Source organism: Mustelus asterias, unplaced genomic scaffold (assembly GCF_964213995.1).
Source record: "Mustelus asterias unplaced genomic scaffold, sMusAst1.hap1.1 HAP1_SCAFFOLD_1571, whole genome shotgun sequence".
Taxonomy (NCBI): domain Eukaryota; kingdom Metazoa; phylum Chordata; class Chondrichthyes; order Carcharhiniformes; family Triakidae; genus Mustelus; species Mustelus asterias.
The window spans coordinates 64,633-85,845 of NW_027591516.1; the positions used below are offsets into that span (position 1 = coordinate 64,633).

Genomic DNA, 21,213 nt, shown 5'->3' on the forward strand with positions numbered 1-21,213 from the left:
GGGAGTGAGTTACAGACTGGAATCTAATCGAGGGGTTCGGGATGGTTTATATAGAGAATAACAGATACCCGGGAGTGAGTTACAGACTGGAATCTAATCGAGGGGTTCGGGATGGTTTATATATAGAATAACAGATACCCGGGAGTGAGTTAAGACTGGAATCTAATCGAGGGGTTCGGGATGGTTTATATATAGAATAACAGATTCCCGGGAGTGATATACAGACTGGAATCTAATCGAGGGGCTCGGGATGGTTTATATATAGAATAACAGATACCCGGGAGTGAGTTACAGACTGGAATCTAATCGAGCGGTTCGGGATGGTTTATATATAGAATAACAGATACCCGGGAGTGAGTTACAGACTGGAATCTAATCGAGGGGTTCGGGGTGGTTTATATATACAATAACAGATACCCGGGAGTGAGTTACAGACTGGAATCTAATCGAGGGGTTCGGGGTGGTTTATATATACAATAACAGATACCCGGGAGTGAGTTACAGACTGGAATCTAATCGAGGGGTTCGGGGTGGTTTATATATACAATACCAGATGCCCGGGAGTGAGTTACAGACTGGAATCTAATCGAGGGGTTCGGGGTGGTTTATATATAAAATAACAGATACCCGGGAGTGAGTTACAGACTGGAATCTAATCGAGGGGTTCGGGGTGGTTTATATATACAATAACAGATACCCAGGAGTGAGTTACAGACTGGAATCTAATCGAGGGGTTCGGGGTGGTTTATATATAGAATAACAGATACCCGGGAGTGAGTTACAGACTGGAATCTAATCGAGGGGTTCGGGGTGGTTTATATATAGAATAACAGATACCCGGGAGTGGGTTACAGACTGGAATCTAATAGAGGGGTTCGGGGTGGTTTATATATAGAATAACAGATACCCGGGAGTGAGTTACAGACTGGAATCTAATCGAGGGGTTCGGGGGGGTTTATATATACAATAACAGATACCCGGGAGTGAGTTACAGACTGGAATCTAATCGAGGGGTTCGGGGTGGTTTATATATACAATAACAGATACCCGGGAGTGAGTTACAGACTGGAATATAATCGAGGGGTTCGGGGTGGTTTATATATAGAATAACAGATACCCGGGAGTGAGTTACAGACTGGAATCTAATCGAGGGGTTCGGGGTGGTTTATATATACAATAACAGATACCCGGGAGTGAGGTACAGACTGGAATCTAACCGAGGGGTTCGTGGTGGTTTATATATAGAATAACAGATACCCGGGAGTGAGTTACAGACTGGAATCTAATCGAGGGGTTCGGGGTGGTTTATATATACAATAACAGATACCCGGGAGTGAGTTACAGACTGGAATCTAATCGAGGGGTTCAGGGTGGTTTATATATAGAATAACAGATACCCGGGAGTGAGTTACAGACTGGAATCTAATCGAGGGGTTCGGGGTGGTTTATATATAGAATAACAGATACCCGGGAGTGAGTTACAGACTGGAATCTAATCAAGGGGTTCGGGGTGGTTTATATATAGAATAACAGATACCCGGGAGTGAGTTACAGACTGGAATCTAATCAAGGGGTTCGGGGTGGTTTATATATAGAATAACAGATACCCGGGAGTGAGTTACAGACTGGAATCTATTCGAGGGGTTCGGGGTGGTTTATATATACAATAACAGATACCCGGGCGTGAGTTACAGACTGGAATCTAATCGAGGGGTTCGGGGTGGTTTATATATACAATAACAGATACCCGGGAGTGAGTTACAGACTGGAATCTAATCGAGGGGTTCGGGGTGGTTTATATATACAATAACAGATACCCGGGAGTGAGTTACAGACTGGAATCTAATCGAGGGGTTCGGGGTGGTTTCTATATACAATAACAGATATCCGGGAGTGAGTTACAGACTGGAATCTAATCGAGGGGTTCGGGGGGGTTTATATATACAATAACAGATACCCGGGAGTGAGTTACAGACTGGAATCTAATCGAGGGGTTCGGGGTGGTTTATATATACAATAACAGATACCCGGGAGTGAGTTACAGACTGGAATCTAATAGAGGGGTTTGGGGGGGTTTATATATACAATAACAGATACCCGGGAGTGAGTTACAGACTGGAATCTAATCGAGGGGTTCGGGGTGGTTTATATATACAATAACAGATACCCGGGAGTGAGTTACAGACTGGAATCTAATCGAGGGGTTCGGGATGGTTTATATATAGAATAACAGATACCCGGGAGTGAGTTACAGACTGGAATCTAATCAAAGGGTTCGGGGTGGTTTATATATACAATAACAGATACCCGGGAGTGAGTTACAGACTGGAATCTAATCGAGGGATTCGGGGTGGTTTATATATACAATAACAGATACCCGGGAGTGAGTTACAGACTGGAATCTAATCGAGGGGTTCGGGGTGGTTTATATATAGAGTAACAGATACCCGGGAGTGAGTTACAGACTGGAATCTAATCAAGGGGTTCGGTGTGGTTTATATATAGAATAACAGATACCCGGGAGTGAGTTACAGACTGGAATCTAATCGAGGGATTCGGGGTGGTTTATATATACAATAACAGATACCCGGGAGTGAGTTACAGACTGGAATCTAATCGAGGGGTTTGGGGTGGTTTATATATAGAATAACAGATACCCGGGAGTGAGTTACAGACTGGAATATAATCGAGGGGTTCGGGGTGGTTTATATATAGAATAACAAATACCCGGGAGTGAGTTACAGACTGGAATCTAATCGAGGGGTTCGGGATGGTTTATATATAGAATAACAGATACCCGGGTGTGAGTTACAGACTGGAATCTAATCAAGGGGTTCGGGGTGGTTTATATATACAATAACAGATACCCGGGAGTGAGTTACAGACTGGAATCTAATCGAGGGGTTCGGGGTGGTTTATATATAGAATAACAGATACCCGGGAGTGAGTTACAGACTGGAATCTAATCGAGGGGTTCGGGGTGGTTTATATATACAATAACAGATACCCGGGAGTGAGTTACAGACTGGAATCTAATCGAGGGGTTTGGGGTGGTTTATATATACAATAACAGATACCCGGGAGTGAGTTACAGACTGGAATCTAATCGAGGGGTTCGGGGTGGTTTATATATAGAATAACAGATACCCGGGAGTGAGTTACAGACTGGAATCTAATCGAGGGGTTCGGGGTGGTTTATATATAGATTAACAGATACCCGGGAGTGAGTTACAGACTGGAATCTAATCGAGGGGTTGGGGGTGGTTTATATATAGAATAACTGATACCCGGGAGTGAGTTACAGACTGGAATCTAATCGAGGGGTTCGGGGTGGTTTATATATACAATAACAGATACCCGGGAGTGAGTTACAGACTGGAATCTAATCGAGGGGTTCGGGGTGGTTTATGTATAGAATAACAGATACCCGGGAGTGAGTTACAGACTGGAATCTAATCGAGGGGTTCAGGGTGGTTTATATATACAATAACAGATACCCGGGAGTGAGTTACAGACTGGAATCTAATCAAGGGGTTCGGGGTGGTTTATATATAGAATAACAGATACCCGGGAGTGAGTTACAGACTGGAATCTAATTGAGGGGTTCGGGGTGGTTTATATATAGAATAACAGATACCCGGGAGTGATTTAAAGACTGGAATCTAATCGAGGGGTTGGGGGTGGTTTATCTATAGAATAACAGATACCTGGGAGTGAGTTACAGACTGGAATCTAATCGAGGGGTTCGGGGTGGTTTATATATACAATAACAGATACCCGGGAGTGAGTTACAGACTGGAATCTAATCGAGGGGTTCGGGGTGGTTTATATATACAATAACAGATACCCGGGAGTGAGTTACAGACTGGAATCTCATCGAGGGGTTCAGGGTGGTTTATATATAGAATAACAGATACCCGGGAGTGAGTTACAGACTGGAATCTAATCGCGGGGTTCGGGATGGTTTATATATAGAGTAACAGATACCCGGGAGTGAGTTACAGACTGGAATCTAATTGAGGGGTTTGGGGTGGTTTATATATAGAATAACAGATACCTCGGAGTGAGTTATAGACTGGAATCTAATCGAGGGGTTCAGGGTGGTTTATATATAAAATAACAGATACCTGGGAGTGAGTTACAGACTGGAATCTAATTGAGGGGTTCGGGGTGGTTTATATCATAGAAATCATAGAAAACATAGAAACCCTACAGTGCAGAAGGAGGCCATTCGGCCCATCGAGTCTGCACCGACCACAATCCCACCCAGGCCCTATCCCCACATATTTACCCGCTAATCCCTCTAACCTACGCATCCCAGGACTCTAAGGGGCAATTTTTAACCTGGCCAATCAACCTAACCCGCACATCTTTGGACTGTGGGAGGAAACCAGAGCACCCGGAGGAAACCCACGCAGACACGAGGAGAATGTGCAAACTCCACACAGACAGTGACCCGAGCCGGGAATCGAACCCGGGACCCTGGAGCTGTGAAGCAAAAAATGACCTGATAAGGGCGTTCCAGGTTACAATGAGTAATGGTTAGGTAAAGAGGGATAAATTGTTTACACTGGATGGCATGGCATTAGCAAAAGGATGGAAGATGATCACAGAATTAATAATGAGGAAAATTAGAAAAAGAACTTGCTTACGTGTGATCTCTCCCCACTCTCCCCTGACTACCCCCACCACACACCTGATCAATCTTGTTCTCATATACAGATTAACAGACACCCGGAAGTGAGTTACAGACTGGAATCTAATTGAGGGGATCAGGATGGTTTATATATAGAATAACAGAAACCCGGGAGTGAGTTACAGACTGGAATCTAATCAAGGGGTTCGGGGTGGTTTATATATAGAATAACAGATACCCGGGAGTGAGATACAGACTGGAATCTAATCGAGGGGTTCGGGGTGGTTTATATATACATTAACAGATACCCGGGCGTGAGTTACAGACTGGAATCTAATCGAGGGGTTCGGGGTGGTTTATATATACAATAACAGATACCCGGGAGTGAGTTACAGACTGGAATCTAATCGAGGGGTTCGGGGTGGTTTATATATACAATAACAGATACCCGGGAGTGAGTTACAGACTGGAATCTAATCGAGGGGTTGGGGGTGGTTTATATATAGAATAACAGATACCCGGGAGTGAGTTACAGACTGGAATCTAATCGAGGGGTTCAGGGTGGTTTATATATACAATAACAGATACCCGGGAGTGAGTTACAGACTGGAATCTAATCGAGGGGTTCGGGGTGGTCTATATATAAAATAACAAATACCCGGGAGTGAGTTACAGACTGGAATCTAATCGAGGGGTTCGGGATGGTTTATATATAGAATAACAGATACCCGGGTGTGAGTTACAGACTGGAATCTAATCAAGGGGTTCGGGGTGGTTTATATATACAATAACAGATACCCGGGAGTGAGTTACAGACTGGAATCTAATCGAGGGGTTCGGGGTGGTTTATATATACAATAACAGATACCCGGGAGTGAGTTACAGACTGGAATCTAATCGAGGGGTTCGGGGTGGTTTATATATACAATAACAGATACCCGGGAGTGAGTTACAGACTGGAATCTAATCGAGGGGTTTGGGGTGGTTTATATATAGAATAACAGATACCCGGGAGTGAGTTACAGACTGGAATCTAATCGAGGGGTTCGGGGTGGTTTATATATAGAATAACAGATACCCGGGAGTGAGTTACAGACTGGAATCTAATCGAGGGGTTCGGGGTGGTTTATATATAGATTAACAGATACCCGGGAGTGAGTTACAGACTGGAATCTAATCGAGGGGTTGGGGGTGGTTTATATATAGAATAACTGATACCCGGGAGTGAGTTACAGACTGGAATCTAATCGAGGGGTTCGGGGTGGTTTATATATACAATAACAGATACCCGGGAGTGAGTTACAGACTGGAATCTAATCGAGGGGTTCGGGGTGGTTTATATATAGAATAACAAATACCCGGGAGTGAGTTACAGACTGGAATCTAATCGAGGGGTTCGGGATGGTTTATATATAGAATAACAGATACCCGGGTGTGAGTTACAGACTGGAATCTAATCAAGGGGTTCGGGGTGGTTTATATATACAATAACAGATACCCGGGAGTGAGTTACAGACTGGAATCTAATCGAGGGGTTCGGGGTGGTTTATATATACAATAACAGATACCCGGGAGTGAGTTACAGACTGGAATCTAATCGAGGGGTTCGGGGTGGTTTATATATACAATAACAGATACCCGGGAGTGAGTTACAGACTGGAATCTCATCGAGGGGTTCAGGGTGGTTTATATATAGAATAACAGATACCCGGGAGTGAGTTACAGACTGGAATCTAATCGAGGGGTTCGGGGTGGTTTATATATAGAGTAACAGATACCCGGGAGTGAGTTACAGACTGGAATCTAATTGAGGGGTTTGGGGTGGTTTATATATAGAATAACAGATACCTCGGAGTGAGTTATAGACTGGAATCTAATCGAGGGGTTCAGGGTGGTTTATATATAAAATAACAGATACCTGGGAGTGAGTTACAGACTGGAATCTAATTGAGGGGTTCGGGGTGGTTTATATCATAGAAATCATAGAAAACATAGAAACCCTACAGTGCAGAAGGAGGCCATTCGGCCCATCGAGTCTGCACCGACCACAATCCCACCCAGGCCCTATCCCCACATATTTACCCGCTAATCCCTCTAACCTACGCATCCCAGGACTCTAAGGGGCAATTTTTAACCTGGCCAATCAACCTAACCCGCACATCTTTGGACTGTGGGAGGAAACCAGAGCACCCGGAGGAAACCCACGCAGACACGAGGAGAATGTGCAAACTCCACACAGACAGTGACCCGAGCCGGGAATCGAACCCGGGACCCTGGAGCTGTGAAGCAAAAAATGACCTGATAAGGGCGTTCCAGGTTACAATGAGTAATGGTTAGGTAAAGAGGGATAAATTGTTTACACTGGATGGCATGGCATTAGCAAAAGGATGGAAGATGATCACAGAATTAATAATGAGGAAAATTAGAAAAAGAACTTGCTTACGTGTGATCTCTCCCCACTCTCCCCTGACTACCCCCACCACACACCTGATCAATCTTGTTCTCATATATAGATTAACAGACACCCGGAAGTGAGTTACACACTGGAATCTAATTGAGGGGATCAGGATGGTTTATATATAGAATAACAGAAACCCGGGAGTGAGTTACAGACTGGAATCTAATCAAGGGGTTCGGGGTGGTTTATATATAGAATAACAGATACCCGGGAGTGAGTTACAGACTGGAATCTAATCGAGGGGTTCGGGGTGGTTTATATATACATTAACAGATACCCGGGCGTGAGTTACCGACTGGAATCTAATCGAGGGGTTCGGGGTGGTTTATATATACAATAACAGATACCCGGGAGTGAGTTACAGACTGGAATCTAATCGAGGGGTTCGGGATGGTTTATATAGAGAATAACAGAAACCCGGGAGTGAGTTACAGACTGGAATCTAATCGAGGGGTTGGGGGTGGTTTATATATAGAATAACTGATACCCGGGAGTGAGTTACAGACTGGAAACTAATCGAGGGGTTCGGGGTGGTTTATATATACAATAACAGATACCCGGGAGTGAGTTACAGACTGGAATCTAATCGAGGGGTTGGGGGTGGTTTATATATAGAATAACAGATACCCGGGAGTGAGTTACAGACTGGAATCTAATTGAGGGGTTCGGGGTGGTTTATATATAGAAAAGCAGATACCCGGGAGTGATTTAAAGACTGGAATCTAATCGAGGGGTTGGGGGTGGTTTATCTATAGAATAACAGATACCCGGGAGTGAGTTACAGACTGGAATCTAATCGAGGGGTTCGGGGTGGTTTATATATACAATAACAGATACCCGGGAGTGAGTTACAGACTGGAATCTCATCGAGGGGTTCAGGGTGGTTTATCTATAGAATAACAGATACCCGGGAGTGAGTTACAGACTGGAATCTAATCGAGGGGTTCGGGGTGGTTTATATATAGAGTAACAGATACCCGGGAGTGAGTTACAGACTGGAATCTAATTGAGGGGTTCGGGGTGGTTTATATATAGAATAACAGATACCTCGGAGTGAGTTATAGACTGGAATCTAATCGAGGGGTTCAGGGTGGTTTATATATAAAATAACAGATACCTGGGAGTGAGTTACAGACTGGAATCTAATTGAGGGGTTCGGGGTGGTTTATATCATAGAAATCATAGAAAACATAGAAACCCTACAGTGCAGAAGGAGGCCATTCGGCCCATCGAGTCTGCACCGACCACAATCCCACCCAGGCCCTATCCCCACATATTTACCCGCTAATCCCTCTAACCTACGCATCCCAGGACTCTAAGGGGCAATTTTTAACCTGGCCAATCAACCTAACCCGCACATCTTTGGACTGTGGGAGGAAACCAGAGCACCCGGAGGAAACCCACGCAGACACGAGGAGAATGTGCAAACTCCACACAGACAGTGACCCGAGCCGGGAATCGAACCCGGGACCCTGGAGCTGTGAAGCAAAAAATGACCTGATAAGGGCGTTCCAGGTTACAATGAGTAATGGTTAGGTAAAGAGGGATAAATTGTTTACACTGGATGGCATGGCATTAGCAAAAGGATGGAAGATGATCACAGAATTAACAATGAGGAAAATTAGAAAAAGAATTGCTTACGTGTGATCTCTCCCCACTCTCCCCAGACTACCCCCACCACACACCTGATCAATCTTGTTCTCATATATAGATTAACAGACACCCGGAAGTGAGTTACAGACTGGAATCTCATTGAGGGGATCAGGATGGTTTATATATAGAATAACAGAAACCCGGGAGTGAGTTACAGACTGGAATCTAATCAAGGGGTTCGGGGTGGTTTATATATAGAATAACAGATACCCGGGAGTGAGTTACAGACTGGAATCTAATCGAGGGGTTCAGGGTGGTTTATATATAAAATAACAGATAACTGGGAGTGAGTTACAGACTGAAATCTAATTGAGGGGCTCGGGGTGGTTTATATACAGAATAACAGATACCTGGGAGTGAGGTACAGACTGGAATCTAATCGAGGGGTTCAGGGTGGTTTATATATAGAATAACAGATACCTGGGAGTGAGGTACAGACTGGAATCTAATCGAGGGGTTCGGGGTGGTTTATATACAGAATAACAGATACCCCGGAGTGAGTTACAGACTGGAATCTAATCGAGGGTTTCGGGGTGGTTTATATATAGAATAACAGATACCCGGGAGTGAGTTACAGACTGGAATCTAATCGAGGGGTTCAGGGTGGTTTATATATAAAATAACAGATAACTGGGAGTGAGTTACAGACTGAAATCTAATTGAGGGGCTCGGGGTGGTTTATATACAGAATAACAGATACCTGGGAGTGAGGTACAGACTGGAATCTAATCGAGGGGTTCAGGGTGGTTTATATATAGAATAACAGATACCTGGGAGTGAGGTACAGACTGGAATCTAATCGAGGGGTTCGGGGTGGTTTATATACAGAATAACAGATACCCCGGAGTGAGTTACAGACTGGAATCTAATCGAGGGGTTCGGGGTGGTTTATATATAGAATAACAGATACCCGGGAGTGAGTTACAGACTGGAATCTAATCGAGGGGTTCGGGATGGTTTATATAGAGAATAACAGAAACCCGGGAGTGAGTTACAGACTGGAATCTAATCGAGGGGTTCAGGATGGTTTATATATAGAATAACAGAAACCCGGGAGTGAGTTACAGACTGGAATCTAATCGAGGGGTTCGGGGTGGTTTATATATACAATAACAGATACCCGGGAGTGAGTTACAGACTGGAATCTAATCGAGGGGTTCGGGGTGGTTTATATATACAATAACAGATACCCGGGAGTGAGTTACAGACTGGAATCTAATCGAGGGGTTTGGGGTGGTTTATATATACAATAACAGATACCCGGGAGTGAGTTACAGACTGGAATCTAATCGAGGGGTTCGGGGTGGTTTATATATAGAATAACAGATACCCGGGAGTGAGTTACAGACTGGAATCTAATCGAGGGGTTCGGGGTGGTTTATATATAGATTAACAGATACCCGGGAGTGAGTTACAGACTGGAATCTAATCGAGGGGTTGGGGGTGGTTTATATATAGAATAACTGATACCCGGGAGTGAGTTACAGACTGGAATCTAATCGAGGGGTTCGGGGTGGTTTATATATACAATAACAGATACCCGGGAGTGAGTTACAGACTGGAATCTCATCGAGGGGTTGGGGGTGGTTTATATATAGAATAACAGATACCCGGGAGTGAGTTACAGACTGGAATCTAATTGAGGGGTTCGGGGTGGTTTATATATAGAATAACAGATACCCGGGAGTGATTTAAAGACTGGAATCTAATCGAGGGGTTCGGGGTGGTTTATATATACAATAACAGATACCCGGGAGTGAGTTACAGACTGGAATCTAATCGAGGGGTTGGGGGTGGTTTATATATAGAATAACAGATACCCGGGAGTGAGTTACAGACTGGAATCTAATCGAGGGGTTCAGGGTGGTTTATATATACAATAACAGATACCCGGGAGTGAGTTACAGACTGGAATCTCATCGAGGGGTTCGGGGTGGTTTATATATAGAATAACAAATACCCGGGAGTGAGTTACAGACTGGAATCTAATCGAGGGGTTCGGGATGGTTTATATATAGAATAACAGATACCCGGGTGTGAGTTACAGACTGGAATCTAATCAAGGGGTTCGGGGTGGTTTATATATACAATAACAGATACCCGGGAGTGAGTTACAGACTGGAATCTAATCGAGGGGTTCGGGATGGTTTATATAGAGAATAACAGAAACCCGGGAGTGAGTTACAGACTGGAATCTAATCGAGGGGTTCAGGATGGTTTATATATAGAATAACAGAAACCCGGGAGTGAGTTACAGACTGGAATCTAATCGAGGGGTTCGGGGTGGTTTATATATACAATAACAGATACCCGGGAGTGAGTTACAGACTGGAATCTAATCGAGGGGTTCGGGGTGGTTTATATATAGAGTAACAGATACCCGGGAGTGAGTTACAGACTGGAATCTAATTGAGGGGTTTGGGGTGGTTTATATATAGAATAACAGATACCTCGGAGTGAGTTATAGACTGGAATCTAATCGAGGGGTTCAGGGTGGTTTATATATAAAATAACAGATACCTGGGAGTGAGTTACAGACTGGAATCTAATTGAGGGGTTCGGGGTGGTTTATATCATAGAAATCATAGAAAACATAGAAACCCTACAGTGCAGAAGGAGGCCATTCGGCCCATCGAGTCTGCACCGACCACAATCCCACCCAGGCCCTATCCCCACATATTTACCCGCTAATCCCTCTAACCTACGCATCCCAGGACTCTAAGGGGCAATTTTTAACCTGGCCAATCAACCTAACCCGCACATCTTTGGACTGTGGGAGGAAACCAGAGCACCCGGAGGAAACCCACGCAGACACGAGGAGAATGTGCAAACTCCACACAGACAGTGACCCGAGCCGGGAATCGAACCCGGGACCCTGGAGCTGTGAAGCAAAAAATGACCTGATAAGGGCGTTCCAGGTTACAATGAGTAATGGTTAGGTAAAGAGGGATAAATTGTTTACACTGGATGGCATGGCATTAGCAAAAGGATGGAAGATGATCACAGAATTAATAATGAGGAAAATTAGAAAAAGAACTTGCTTACGTGTGATCTCTCCCCACTCTCCCCTGACTACCCCCACCACACACCTGATCAATCTTGTTCTCATATATAGATTAACAGACACCCGGAAGTGAGTTACAGACTGGAATCTAATTGAGGGGATCAGGATGGTTTATATATAGAATAACAGAAACCCGGGAGTGAGTTACAGACTGGAATCTAATCAAGGGGTTCGGGGTGGTTTATATATAGAATAACAGATACCCGGGAGTGAGTTACAGACTGGAATCTAATCGAGGGGTTCGGGGTGGTTTATATATACATTAACAGATACCCGGGCGTGAGTTACCGACTGGAATCTAATCGAGGGGTTCGGGGTGGTTTATATATACAATAACAGATACCCGGGAGTGAGTTACAGACTGGAATCTAATCGAGGGGTTCGGGATGGTTTATATAGAGAATAACAGAAACCCGGGAGTGAGTTACAGACTGGAATCTAATCGAGGGGTTGGGGGTGGTTTATATATAGAATAACTGATACCCGGGAGTGAGTTACAGACTGGAATCTAATCGAGGGGTTCGGGGTGGTTTATATATACAATAACAGATACCCGGGAGTGAGTTACAGACTGGAATCTAATCGAGGGGTTGGGGGTGGTTTATATATAGAATAACAGATACCCGGGAGTGAGTTACAGACTGGAATCTAATTGAGGGGTTCGGGGTGGTTTATATATAGAAAAGCAGATACCCGGGAGTGATTTAAAGACTGGAATCTAATCGAGGGGTTGGGGGTGGTTTATCTATAGAATAACAGATACCCGGGAGTGAGTTACAGACTGGAATCTAATCGAGGGGTTCGGGGTGGTTTATATATACAATAACAGATACCCGGGAGTGAGTTACAGACTGGAATCTCATCGAGGGGTTCAGGGTGGTTTATCTATAGAATAACAGATACCCGGGAGTGAGTTACAGACTGGAATCTAATCGAGGGGTTCGGGGTGGTTTATATATAGAGTAACAGATACCCGGGAGTGAGTTACAGACTGGAATCTAATTGAGGGGTTCGGGGTGGTTTATATATAGAATAACAGATACCTCGGAGTGAGTTATAGACTGGAATCTAATCGAGGGGTTCAGGGTGGTTTATATATAAAATAACAGATACCTGGGAGTGAGTTACAGACTGGAATCTAATTGAGGGGTTCGGGGTGGTTTATATCATAGAAATCATAGAAAACATAGAAACCCTACAGTGCAGAAGGAGGCCATTCGGCCCATCGAGTCTGCACCGACCACAATCCCACCCAGGCCCTATCCCCACATATTTACCCGCTAATCCCTCTAACCTACGCATCCCAGGACTCTAAGGGGCAATTTTTAACCTGGCCAATCAACCTAACCCGCACATCTTTGGACTGTGGGAGGAAACCAGAGCACCCGGAGGAAACCCACGCAGACACGAGGAGAATGTGCAAACTCCACACAGACAGTGACCCGAGCCGGGAATCGAACCCGGGACCCTGGAGCTGTGAAGCAAAAAATGACCTGATAAGGGCGTTCCAGGTTACAATGAGTAATGGTTAGGTAAAGAGGGATAAATTGTTTACACTGGATGGCATGGCATTAGCAAAAGGATGGAAGATGATCACAGAATTAACAATGAGGAAAATTAGAAAAAGAATTGCTTACGTGTGATCTCTCCCCACTCTCCCCAGACTACCCCCACCACACACCTGATCAATCTTGTTCTCATATATAGATTAACAGACACCCGGAAGTGAGTTACAGACTGGAATCTCATTGAGGGGATCAGGATGGTTTATATATAGAATAACAGAAACCCGGGAGTGAGTTACAGACTGGAATCTAATCAAGGGGTTCGGGGTGGTTTATATATAGAATAACAGATACCCGGGAGTGAGTTACAGACTGGAATCTAATCGAGGGGTTCAGGGTGGTTTATATATAAAATAACAGATAACTGGGAGTGAGTTACAGACTGAAATCTAATTGAGGGGCTCGGGGTGGTTTATATACAGAATAACAGATACCTGGGAGTGAGGTACAGACTGGAATCTAATCGAGGGGTTCAGGGTGGTTTATATATAGAATAACAGATACCTGGGAGTGAGGTACAGACTGGAATCTAATCGAGGGGTTCGGGGTGGTTTATATACAGAATAACAGATACCCCGGAGTGAGTTACAGACTGGAATCTAATCGAGGGTTTCGGGGTGGTTTATATATAGAATAACAGATACCCGGGAGTGAGTTACAGACTGGAATCTAATCGAGGGGTTCAGGGTGGTTTATATATAAAATAACAGATAACTGGGAGTGAGTTACAGACTGAAATCTAATTGAGGGGCTCGGGGTGGTTTATATACAGAATAACAGATACCTGGGAGTGAGGTACAGACTGGAATCTAATCGAGGGGTTCAGGGTGGTTTATATATAGAATAACAGATACCTGGGAGTGAGGTACAGACTGGAATCTAATCGAGGGGTTCGGGGTGGTTTATATACAGAATAACAGATACCCCGGAGTGAGTTACAGACTGGAATCTAATCGAGGGGTTCGGGGTGGTTTATATATAGAATAACAGATACCCGGGAGTGAGTTACAGACTGGAATCTAATCGAGGGGTTCGGGATGGTTTATATAGAGAATAACAGAAACCCGGGAGTGAGTTACAGACTGGAATCTAATCGAGGGGTTCAGGATGGTTTATATATAGAATAACAGAAACCCGGGAGTGAGTTACAGACTGGAATCTAATCGAGGGGTTCGGGGTGGTTTATATATACAATAACAGATACCCGGGAGTGAGTTACAGACTGGAATCTAATCGAGGGGTTCGGGGTGGTTTATATATACAATAACAGATACCCGGGAGTGAGTTACAGACTGGAATCTAATCGAGGGGTTTGGGGTGGTTTATATATACAATAACAGATACCCGGGAGTGAGTTACAGACTGGAATCTAATCGAGGGGTTCGGGGTGGTTTATATATAGAATAACAGATACCCGGGAGTGAGTTACAGACTGGAATCTAATCGAGGGGTTCGGGGTGGTTTATATATAGATTAACAGATACCCGGGAGTGAGTTACAGACTGGAATCTAATCGAGGGGTTGGGGGTGGTTTATATATAGAATAACTGATACCCGGGAGTGAGTTACAGACTGGAATCTAATCGAGGGGTTCGGGGTGGTTTATATATACAATAACAGATACCCGGGAGTGAGTTACAGACTGGAATCTCATCGAGGGGTTGGGGGTGGTTTATATATAGAATAACAGATACCCGGGAGTGAGTTACAGACTGGAATCTAATTGAGGGGTTCGGGGTGGTTTATATATAGAATAACAGATACCCGGGAGTGATTTAAAGACTGGAATCTAATCGAGGGGTTCGGGGTGGTTTATATATACAATAACAGATACCCGGGAGTGAGTTACAGACTGGAATCTAATCGAGGGGTTGGGGGTGGTTTATATATAGAATAACAGATACCCGGGAGTGAGTTACAGACTGGAATCTAATCGAGGGGTTCAGGGTGGTTTATATATACAATAACAGATACCCGGGAGTGAGTTACAGACTGGAATCTCATCGAGGGGTTCGGGGTGGTTTATATATCGAATAACAAATACCCGGGAGTGAGTTACAGACTGGAATCTAATCGAGGGGTTCGGGGTGGTTTATATATACAATAACAGATACCCGGGAGTGAGTTACAGACTGGAATCTAATCGAGGGGTTCGGGGTGGTTTATATATACAATAACAGATACCCGGGAGTGAGTTACAGACTGGAATCTAATCGAGGGGTTCGGGGTGGTTTATATATACAATAACAGATACCCGGGAGTGAGTTACAGACTGGAATCTCATCGAGGGGTTCAGGGTGGTTTATATATAGAATAACAGATACCCGGGAGTGAGTTACAGACTGGAATCTAATCGAGGGGTTCGGGGTGGTTTATATATAGAGTAACAGATACCCGGGAGTGAGTTACAGACTGGAATCTAATTGAGGGGTTTGGGGTGGTTTATATATAGAATAACAGATACCTCGGAGTGAGTTATAGACTGGAATCTAATCGAGGGGTTCAGGGTGGTTTATATATAAAATAACAGATACCTGGGAGTGAGTTACAGACTGGAATCTAATTGAGGGGTTCGGGGTGGTTTATATCATAGAAATCATAGAAAACATAGAAACCCTACAGTGCAGAAGGAGGCCATTCGGCCCATCGAGTCTGCACCGACCACAATCCCACCCAGGCCCTATCCCCACATATTTACCCGCTAATCCCTCTAACCTACGCATCCCAGGACTCTAAGGGGCAATTTTTAACCTGGCCAATCAACCTAACCCGCACATCTTTGGACTGTGGGAGGAAACCAGAGCACCCGGAGGAAACCCACGCAGACACGAGGAGAATGTGCAAACTCCACACAGACAGTGACCCGAGCCGGGAATCGAACCCGGGACCCTGGAGCTGTGAAGCAAAAAATGACCTGATAAGGGCGTTCCAGGTTACAATGAGTAATGGTTAGGTAAAGAGGGATAAATTGTTTACACTGGATGGCATGGCATTAGCAAAAGGATGGAAGATGATCACAGAATTAATAATGAGGAAAATTAGAAAAAGAACTTGCTTACGTGTGATCTCTCCCCACTCTCCCCTGACTACCCCCACCACACACCTGATCAATCTTGTTCTCATATATAGATTAACAGACACCCGGAAGTGAGTTACAGACTGGAATCTAATTGAGGGGATCAGGATGGTTTATATATAGAATAACAGAAACCCGGGAGTGAGTTACAGACTGGAATCTAATCAAGGGGTTCGGGGTGGTTTATATATAGAATAACAGATACCCGGGAGTGAGTTACAGACTGGAATCTAATCGAGGGGTTCGGGGTGGTTTATATATACATTAACAGATACCCGGGCGTGAGTTACCGACTGGAATCTAATCGAGGGGTTCGGGGTGGTTTATATATACAATAACAGATACCCGGGAGTGAGTTACAGACTGGAATCTAATCGAGGGGTTCGGGATGGTTTATATAGAGAATAACAGAAACCCGGGAGTGAGTTACAGACTGGAATCTAATCGAGGGGTTGGGGGTGGTTTATATATAGAATAACTGATACCCGGGAGTGAGTTACAGACTGGAATCTAATCGAGGGGTTCGGGGTGGTTTATATATACAATAACAGATACCCGGGAGTGAGTTACAGACTGGAATCTAATCGAGGGGTTGGGGGTGGTTTATATATAGAATAACAGATACCCGGGAGTGAGTTACAGACTGGAATCTAATTGAGGGGTTCGGGGTGGTTTATATATAGAAAAGCAGATACCCGGGAGTGATTTAAAGACTGGAATCTAATCAAGGGGTTGGGGGTGGTTTATCTATAGAATAACAGATACCTGGGAGTGAGTTACAGACTGGAATCTAATCGAGGGGTTCGGGGTGGTTTATATATACAATAACAGATACCCGGGAGTGAGTTACAGACTGGAATCTAATCGAGGGGTTCGGGGTGGTTTATATATACAATAACAGATACCCGGGAGTGAGTTACAGACTGGAATCTAATCGAGGGGTTCGGGGTGGTTTATATATAGAGTAACAGATACCCGGGAGTGAGTTACAGACTGGAATCTAATTGAGGGGTTTGGGGTGGTTTATATATAGAATAACAGATACCTCGGAGTGAGTTATAGACTGGAATCTAATCGAGGGGTTCAGGGTGGTTTATATATAAAATAACAGATACCTGGGAGTGAGTTACAGACTGGAATCTAATTGAGGGGTTCGGGGTGGTTTATATCATAGAAATCATAGAAAACATAGAAACCCTACAGTGCAGAAGGAGGCCATTCGGCCCATCGAGTCTGCACCGACCACAATCCCACCCAGGCCCTATCCCCACATATTTACCCGCTAATCCCTCTAACCTACGCATCCCAGGACTCTAAGGGGCAATTTTTAACCTGGCCAATCAACCTAACCCGCACATCTTTGGACTGTGGGAGGAAACCAGAGCACCCGGAGGAAACCCACGCAGACACGAGGAGAATGTGCAAACTCCACACAGACAGTGACCCGAGCCGGGAATCGAACCCGGGACCCTGGAGCTGTGAAGCAAAAAATGACCTGATAAGGGCGTTCCAGGTTACAATGAGTAATGGTTAGGTAAAGAGGGATAAATTGTTTACACTGGATGGCATGGCATTAGCAAAAGGATGGAAGATGATCACAGAATTAACAATGAGGAAAATTAGAAAAAGAATTGCTTACGTGTGATCTCTCCCCACTCTCCCCAGACTACCCCCACCACACACCTGATCAATCTTGTTCTCATATATAGATTAACAGACACCCGGAAGTGAGTTACAGACTGGAATCTCATTGAGGGGATCAGGATGGTTTATATATAGAATAACAGAAACCCGGGAGTGAGTTACAGACTGGAATCTAATCAAGGGGTTCGGGGTGGTTTATATATAGAATAACAGATACCCGGGAGTGAGTTACAGACTGGAATCTAATCGAGGGGTTCAGGGTGGTTTATATATAAAATAACAGATAACTGGGAGTGAGTTACAGACTGAAATCTAATTGAGGGGCTCGGGGTGGTTTATATACAGAATAACAGATACCTGGGAGTGAGGTACAGACTGGAATCTAATCGAGGGGTTCAGGGTGGTTTATATATAGAATAACAGATACCTGGGAGTGAGGTACAGACTGGAATCTAATCGAGGGGTTCGGGGTGGTTTATATACAGAATAACAGATACCCCGGAGTGAGTTACAGACTGGAATCTAATCGAGGGTTTCGGGGTGGTTTATATATAGAATAACAGATACCCGGGAGTGAGTTACAGACTGGAATCTAATCGAGGGGTTCAGGGTGGTTTATATATAAAATAACAGATAACTGGGAGTGAGTTACAGACTGAAATCTAATTGAGGGGCTCGGGGTGGTTTATATACAGAATAACAGATACCTGGGAGTGAGGTACAGACTGGAATCTAATCGAGGGGTTCAGGGTGGTTTATATATAGAATAACAGATACCTGGGAGTGAGGTACAGACTGGAATCTAATCGAGGGGTTCGGGGTGGTTTATATACAGAATAACAGATACCCCGGAGTGAGTTACAGACTGGAATCTAATCGAGGGGTTCGGGGTGGTTTATATATAGAATAACAGATACCCGGGAGTGAGTTACAGACTGGAATCTAATCGAGGGGTTCGGGATGGTTTATATAGAGAATAACAGAAACCCGGGAGTGAGTTACAGACTGGAATCTAATCGAGGGGTTCAGGATGGTTTATATATAGAATAACAGAAACCCGGGAGTGAGTTACAGACTGGAATCTAATCGAGGGGTTCGGGATGGTTTATATATAGAATAACGGATACCCAGGAGTGAGTTACAGAATGGAATCTCATCGAGGGGTTCGGGATGGTTTATATATAGAATAACAGATACCCGGGAGTGAGTTACAGACTGGAATCTAATCGAGGGGTTCGGGATGGTTTATATATAGAATAACAGATACCCGGGAGTGAGTTACAGACTGGAATCTAATCGAGGGGTCTGGGGTGGTTTATATATAGAAGAACAGAAACCCGGGAGTGAGTTACAGACTGGAATCTAATCGAGGGGTTCGGGGGGGTTTATATATAGAGTAACAGATACCTGGGAGTGAGTTACAGACTGGAATCTAATCGAGGGGTTCGGGATGGTTTATATATAGAGTAACAGGTACCCGGGAGTGAGTTACAGACTGGAATCTAATCGAGGGGTTTGGGGTGGTTTATATATAGAATAACAGATACCCGGGAGTGAGTTACAGACTGGAATCTAATCGAGGGGTTTGGGGTGGTTTATATATAGAATAACAGATACCCGGGAGTGAGTTCCAGACTGGAATCTAATCGAGGGGTTTGTGGTGGTTTATATATAGAATAACAGATACCCGGGAGTGAGTTACAGACTGGAATCTAATCGAGGGGTTTGGGGTGGTTTATATATAGAATAACAGATACCCGGGAGTGAGTTACAGACTGGAATCTAATCGAGGGGTTTGGGGTGGTTTATATATAGAATAACAGATACCCGGGAGTGAGGTACAGACTGGAATCTAATCGAGGGGTTGGGGGTGGTTTATATAAAGAATAACAGATACCCGGGAGTGAGATACAGACTGGAATCTAATGATAGTTTCTGGCCGTCAGGCCTGAATGGCCTCCGCCTGCTCCAGGTGCCACTCCCTCTGTGGGTATTTCCGAGGACCCATCTTGGATGCGGCGCCTGAACTGGTTCCATCCGGTTGAGCCCGGTTTTGTTTTTAGCTACGGCCAAGTGGCCTCGGTGTTCCCTGATAGGCCTTCCGGATATGGCCGGACGTGTGGGCGGAGGCCTTGATAAAGATTTTCCCAAAGGTCGACCTGGAACATTGCTGCCCAGTGTGGTGGCGGGTAGTGGATTCACTCGGCTTGAGTAGAAGCAGGAGCGTTGGGATGAATACTCGGAGGCGAGGAATTTCCATGGAGGCGGGGAAACGGGAAGGGAGGGAAGGATTGAATGGCTCGGGCGGAGAGCCGGGATCAGGTCCTGTCGGACCTGCAGCCTTGCCCTGAGCGTCGATCGAGGCGACTCCCAAGAATCTGCCGCTCCCTGACATCGGAAGCAATCGGCGATGGAGAGAGAGTGCGAGCGGGAGAGAGAGGAACTGAGATTAGAGCGGGACACAGTGTAGGCCGCAGCAAACTCCTGCCCTGCAACAACACAACAAAAAAGAGTTTAAAAAGGAAAAGTTTATCCAATCTTCCTCACCAGAAACGAGAGTCATCTTCACCAATGAAACAAACAGGAATAAATCACATTTGTTCATATTCATTTTTCTTTCTTTCTGCTTCCAGTTGTGTTTGACAATCGCCTCCCGCAGAAGCAGCAAACCTTCTGGCTTCACTTCCTCATCTGCACTCCCTCCCCCCCTACCTCGGGCCCGCCCAATCAACCCTCCCACACTGACATTACGTCAGTGAGGTTTGACGCTCTCTCAGGTTCAAGAGCTTTCAACTGATCAAATCTGCCAAATGTGTTTCTGCTCTGAGGCGTAGAGTATAACAGCACAGAAAGAGCCCAGGGCTGCGCACAGTACTCGAGCTGGGGCCTACCCAGGGTTTTATACAGCTCCATCGTTACCTTATATTCTATACCTCAGCTCATAAAGGCAAGTATCCCCATCTGCTTTCTTCACCACCTGATCTACCTGTCCTGCTGCCTTCAGGGATCTACGGACATGCCCCCCCCCCCGCAAGCTCCTTCTTGCCCTCTGTCCTACTGTTCATTGTGTATTCCCTTGACTTGTTAGTCCACCCAAGAGGGCCGCACGGTGGCACA

General features: G+C 44.9%; 1 protein-coding gene across 1 annotated transcript in view; it reads right to left on the minus strand.

The window, feature by feature from the left end:
• The window catches only part of LOC144488443 (uncharacterized), a 72,162-nt gene extending 51,395 nt beyond the window's left edge, over positions 1-20,767 (minus strand). The window contains exon 1 of the mRNA XM_078206514.1: positions 20,644-20,767. Within this exon, the coding sequence (XP_078062640.1) occupies positions 20,644-20,707 (64 nt within the window). The 5' untranslated portion in view covers positions 20,708-20,767. The remainder of the gene's footprint in view (positions 1-20,643) is intronic.
• Between the last annotated feature and the right edge of the window lie 446 nt (positions 20,768-21,213).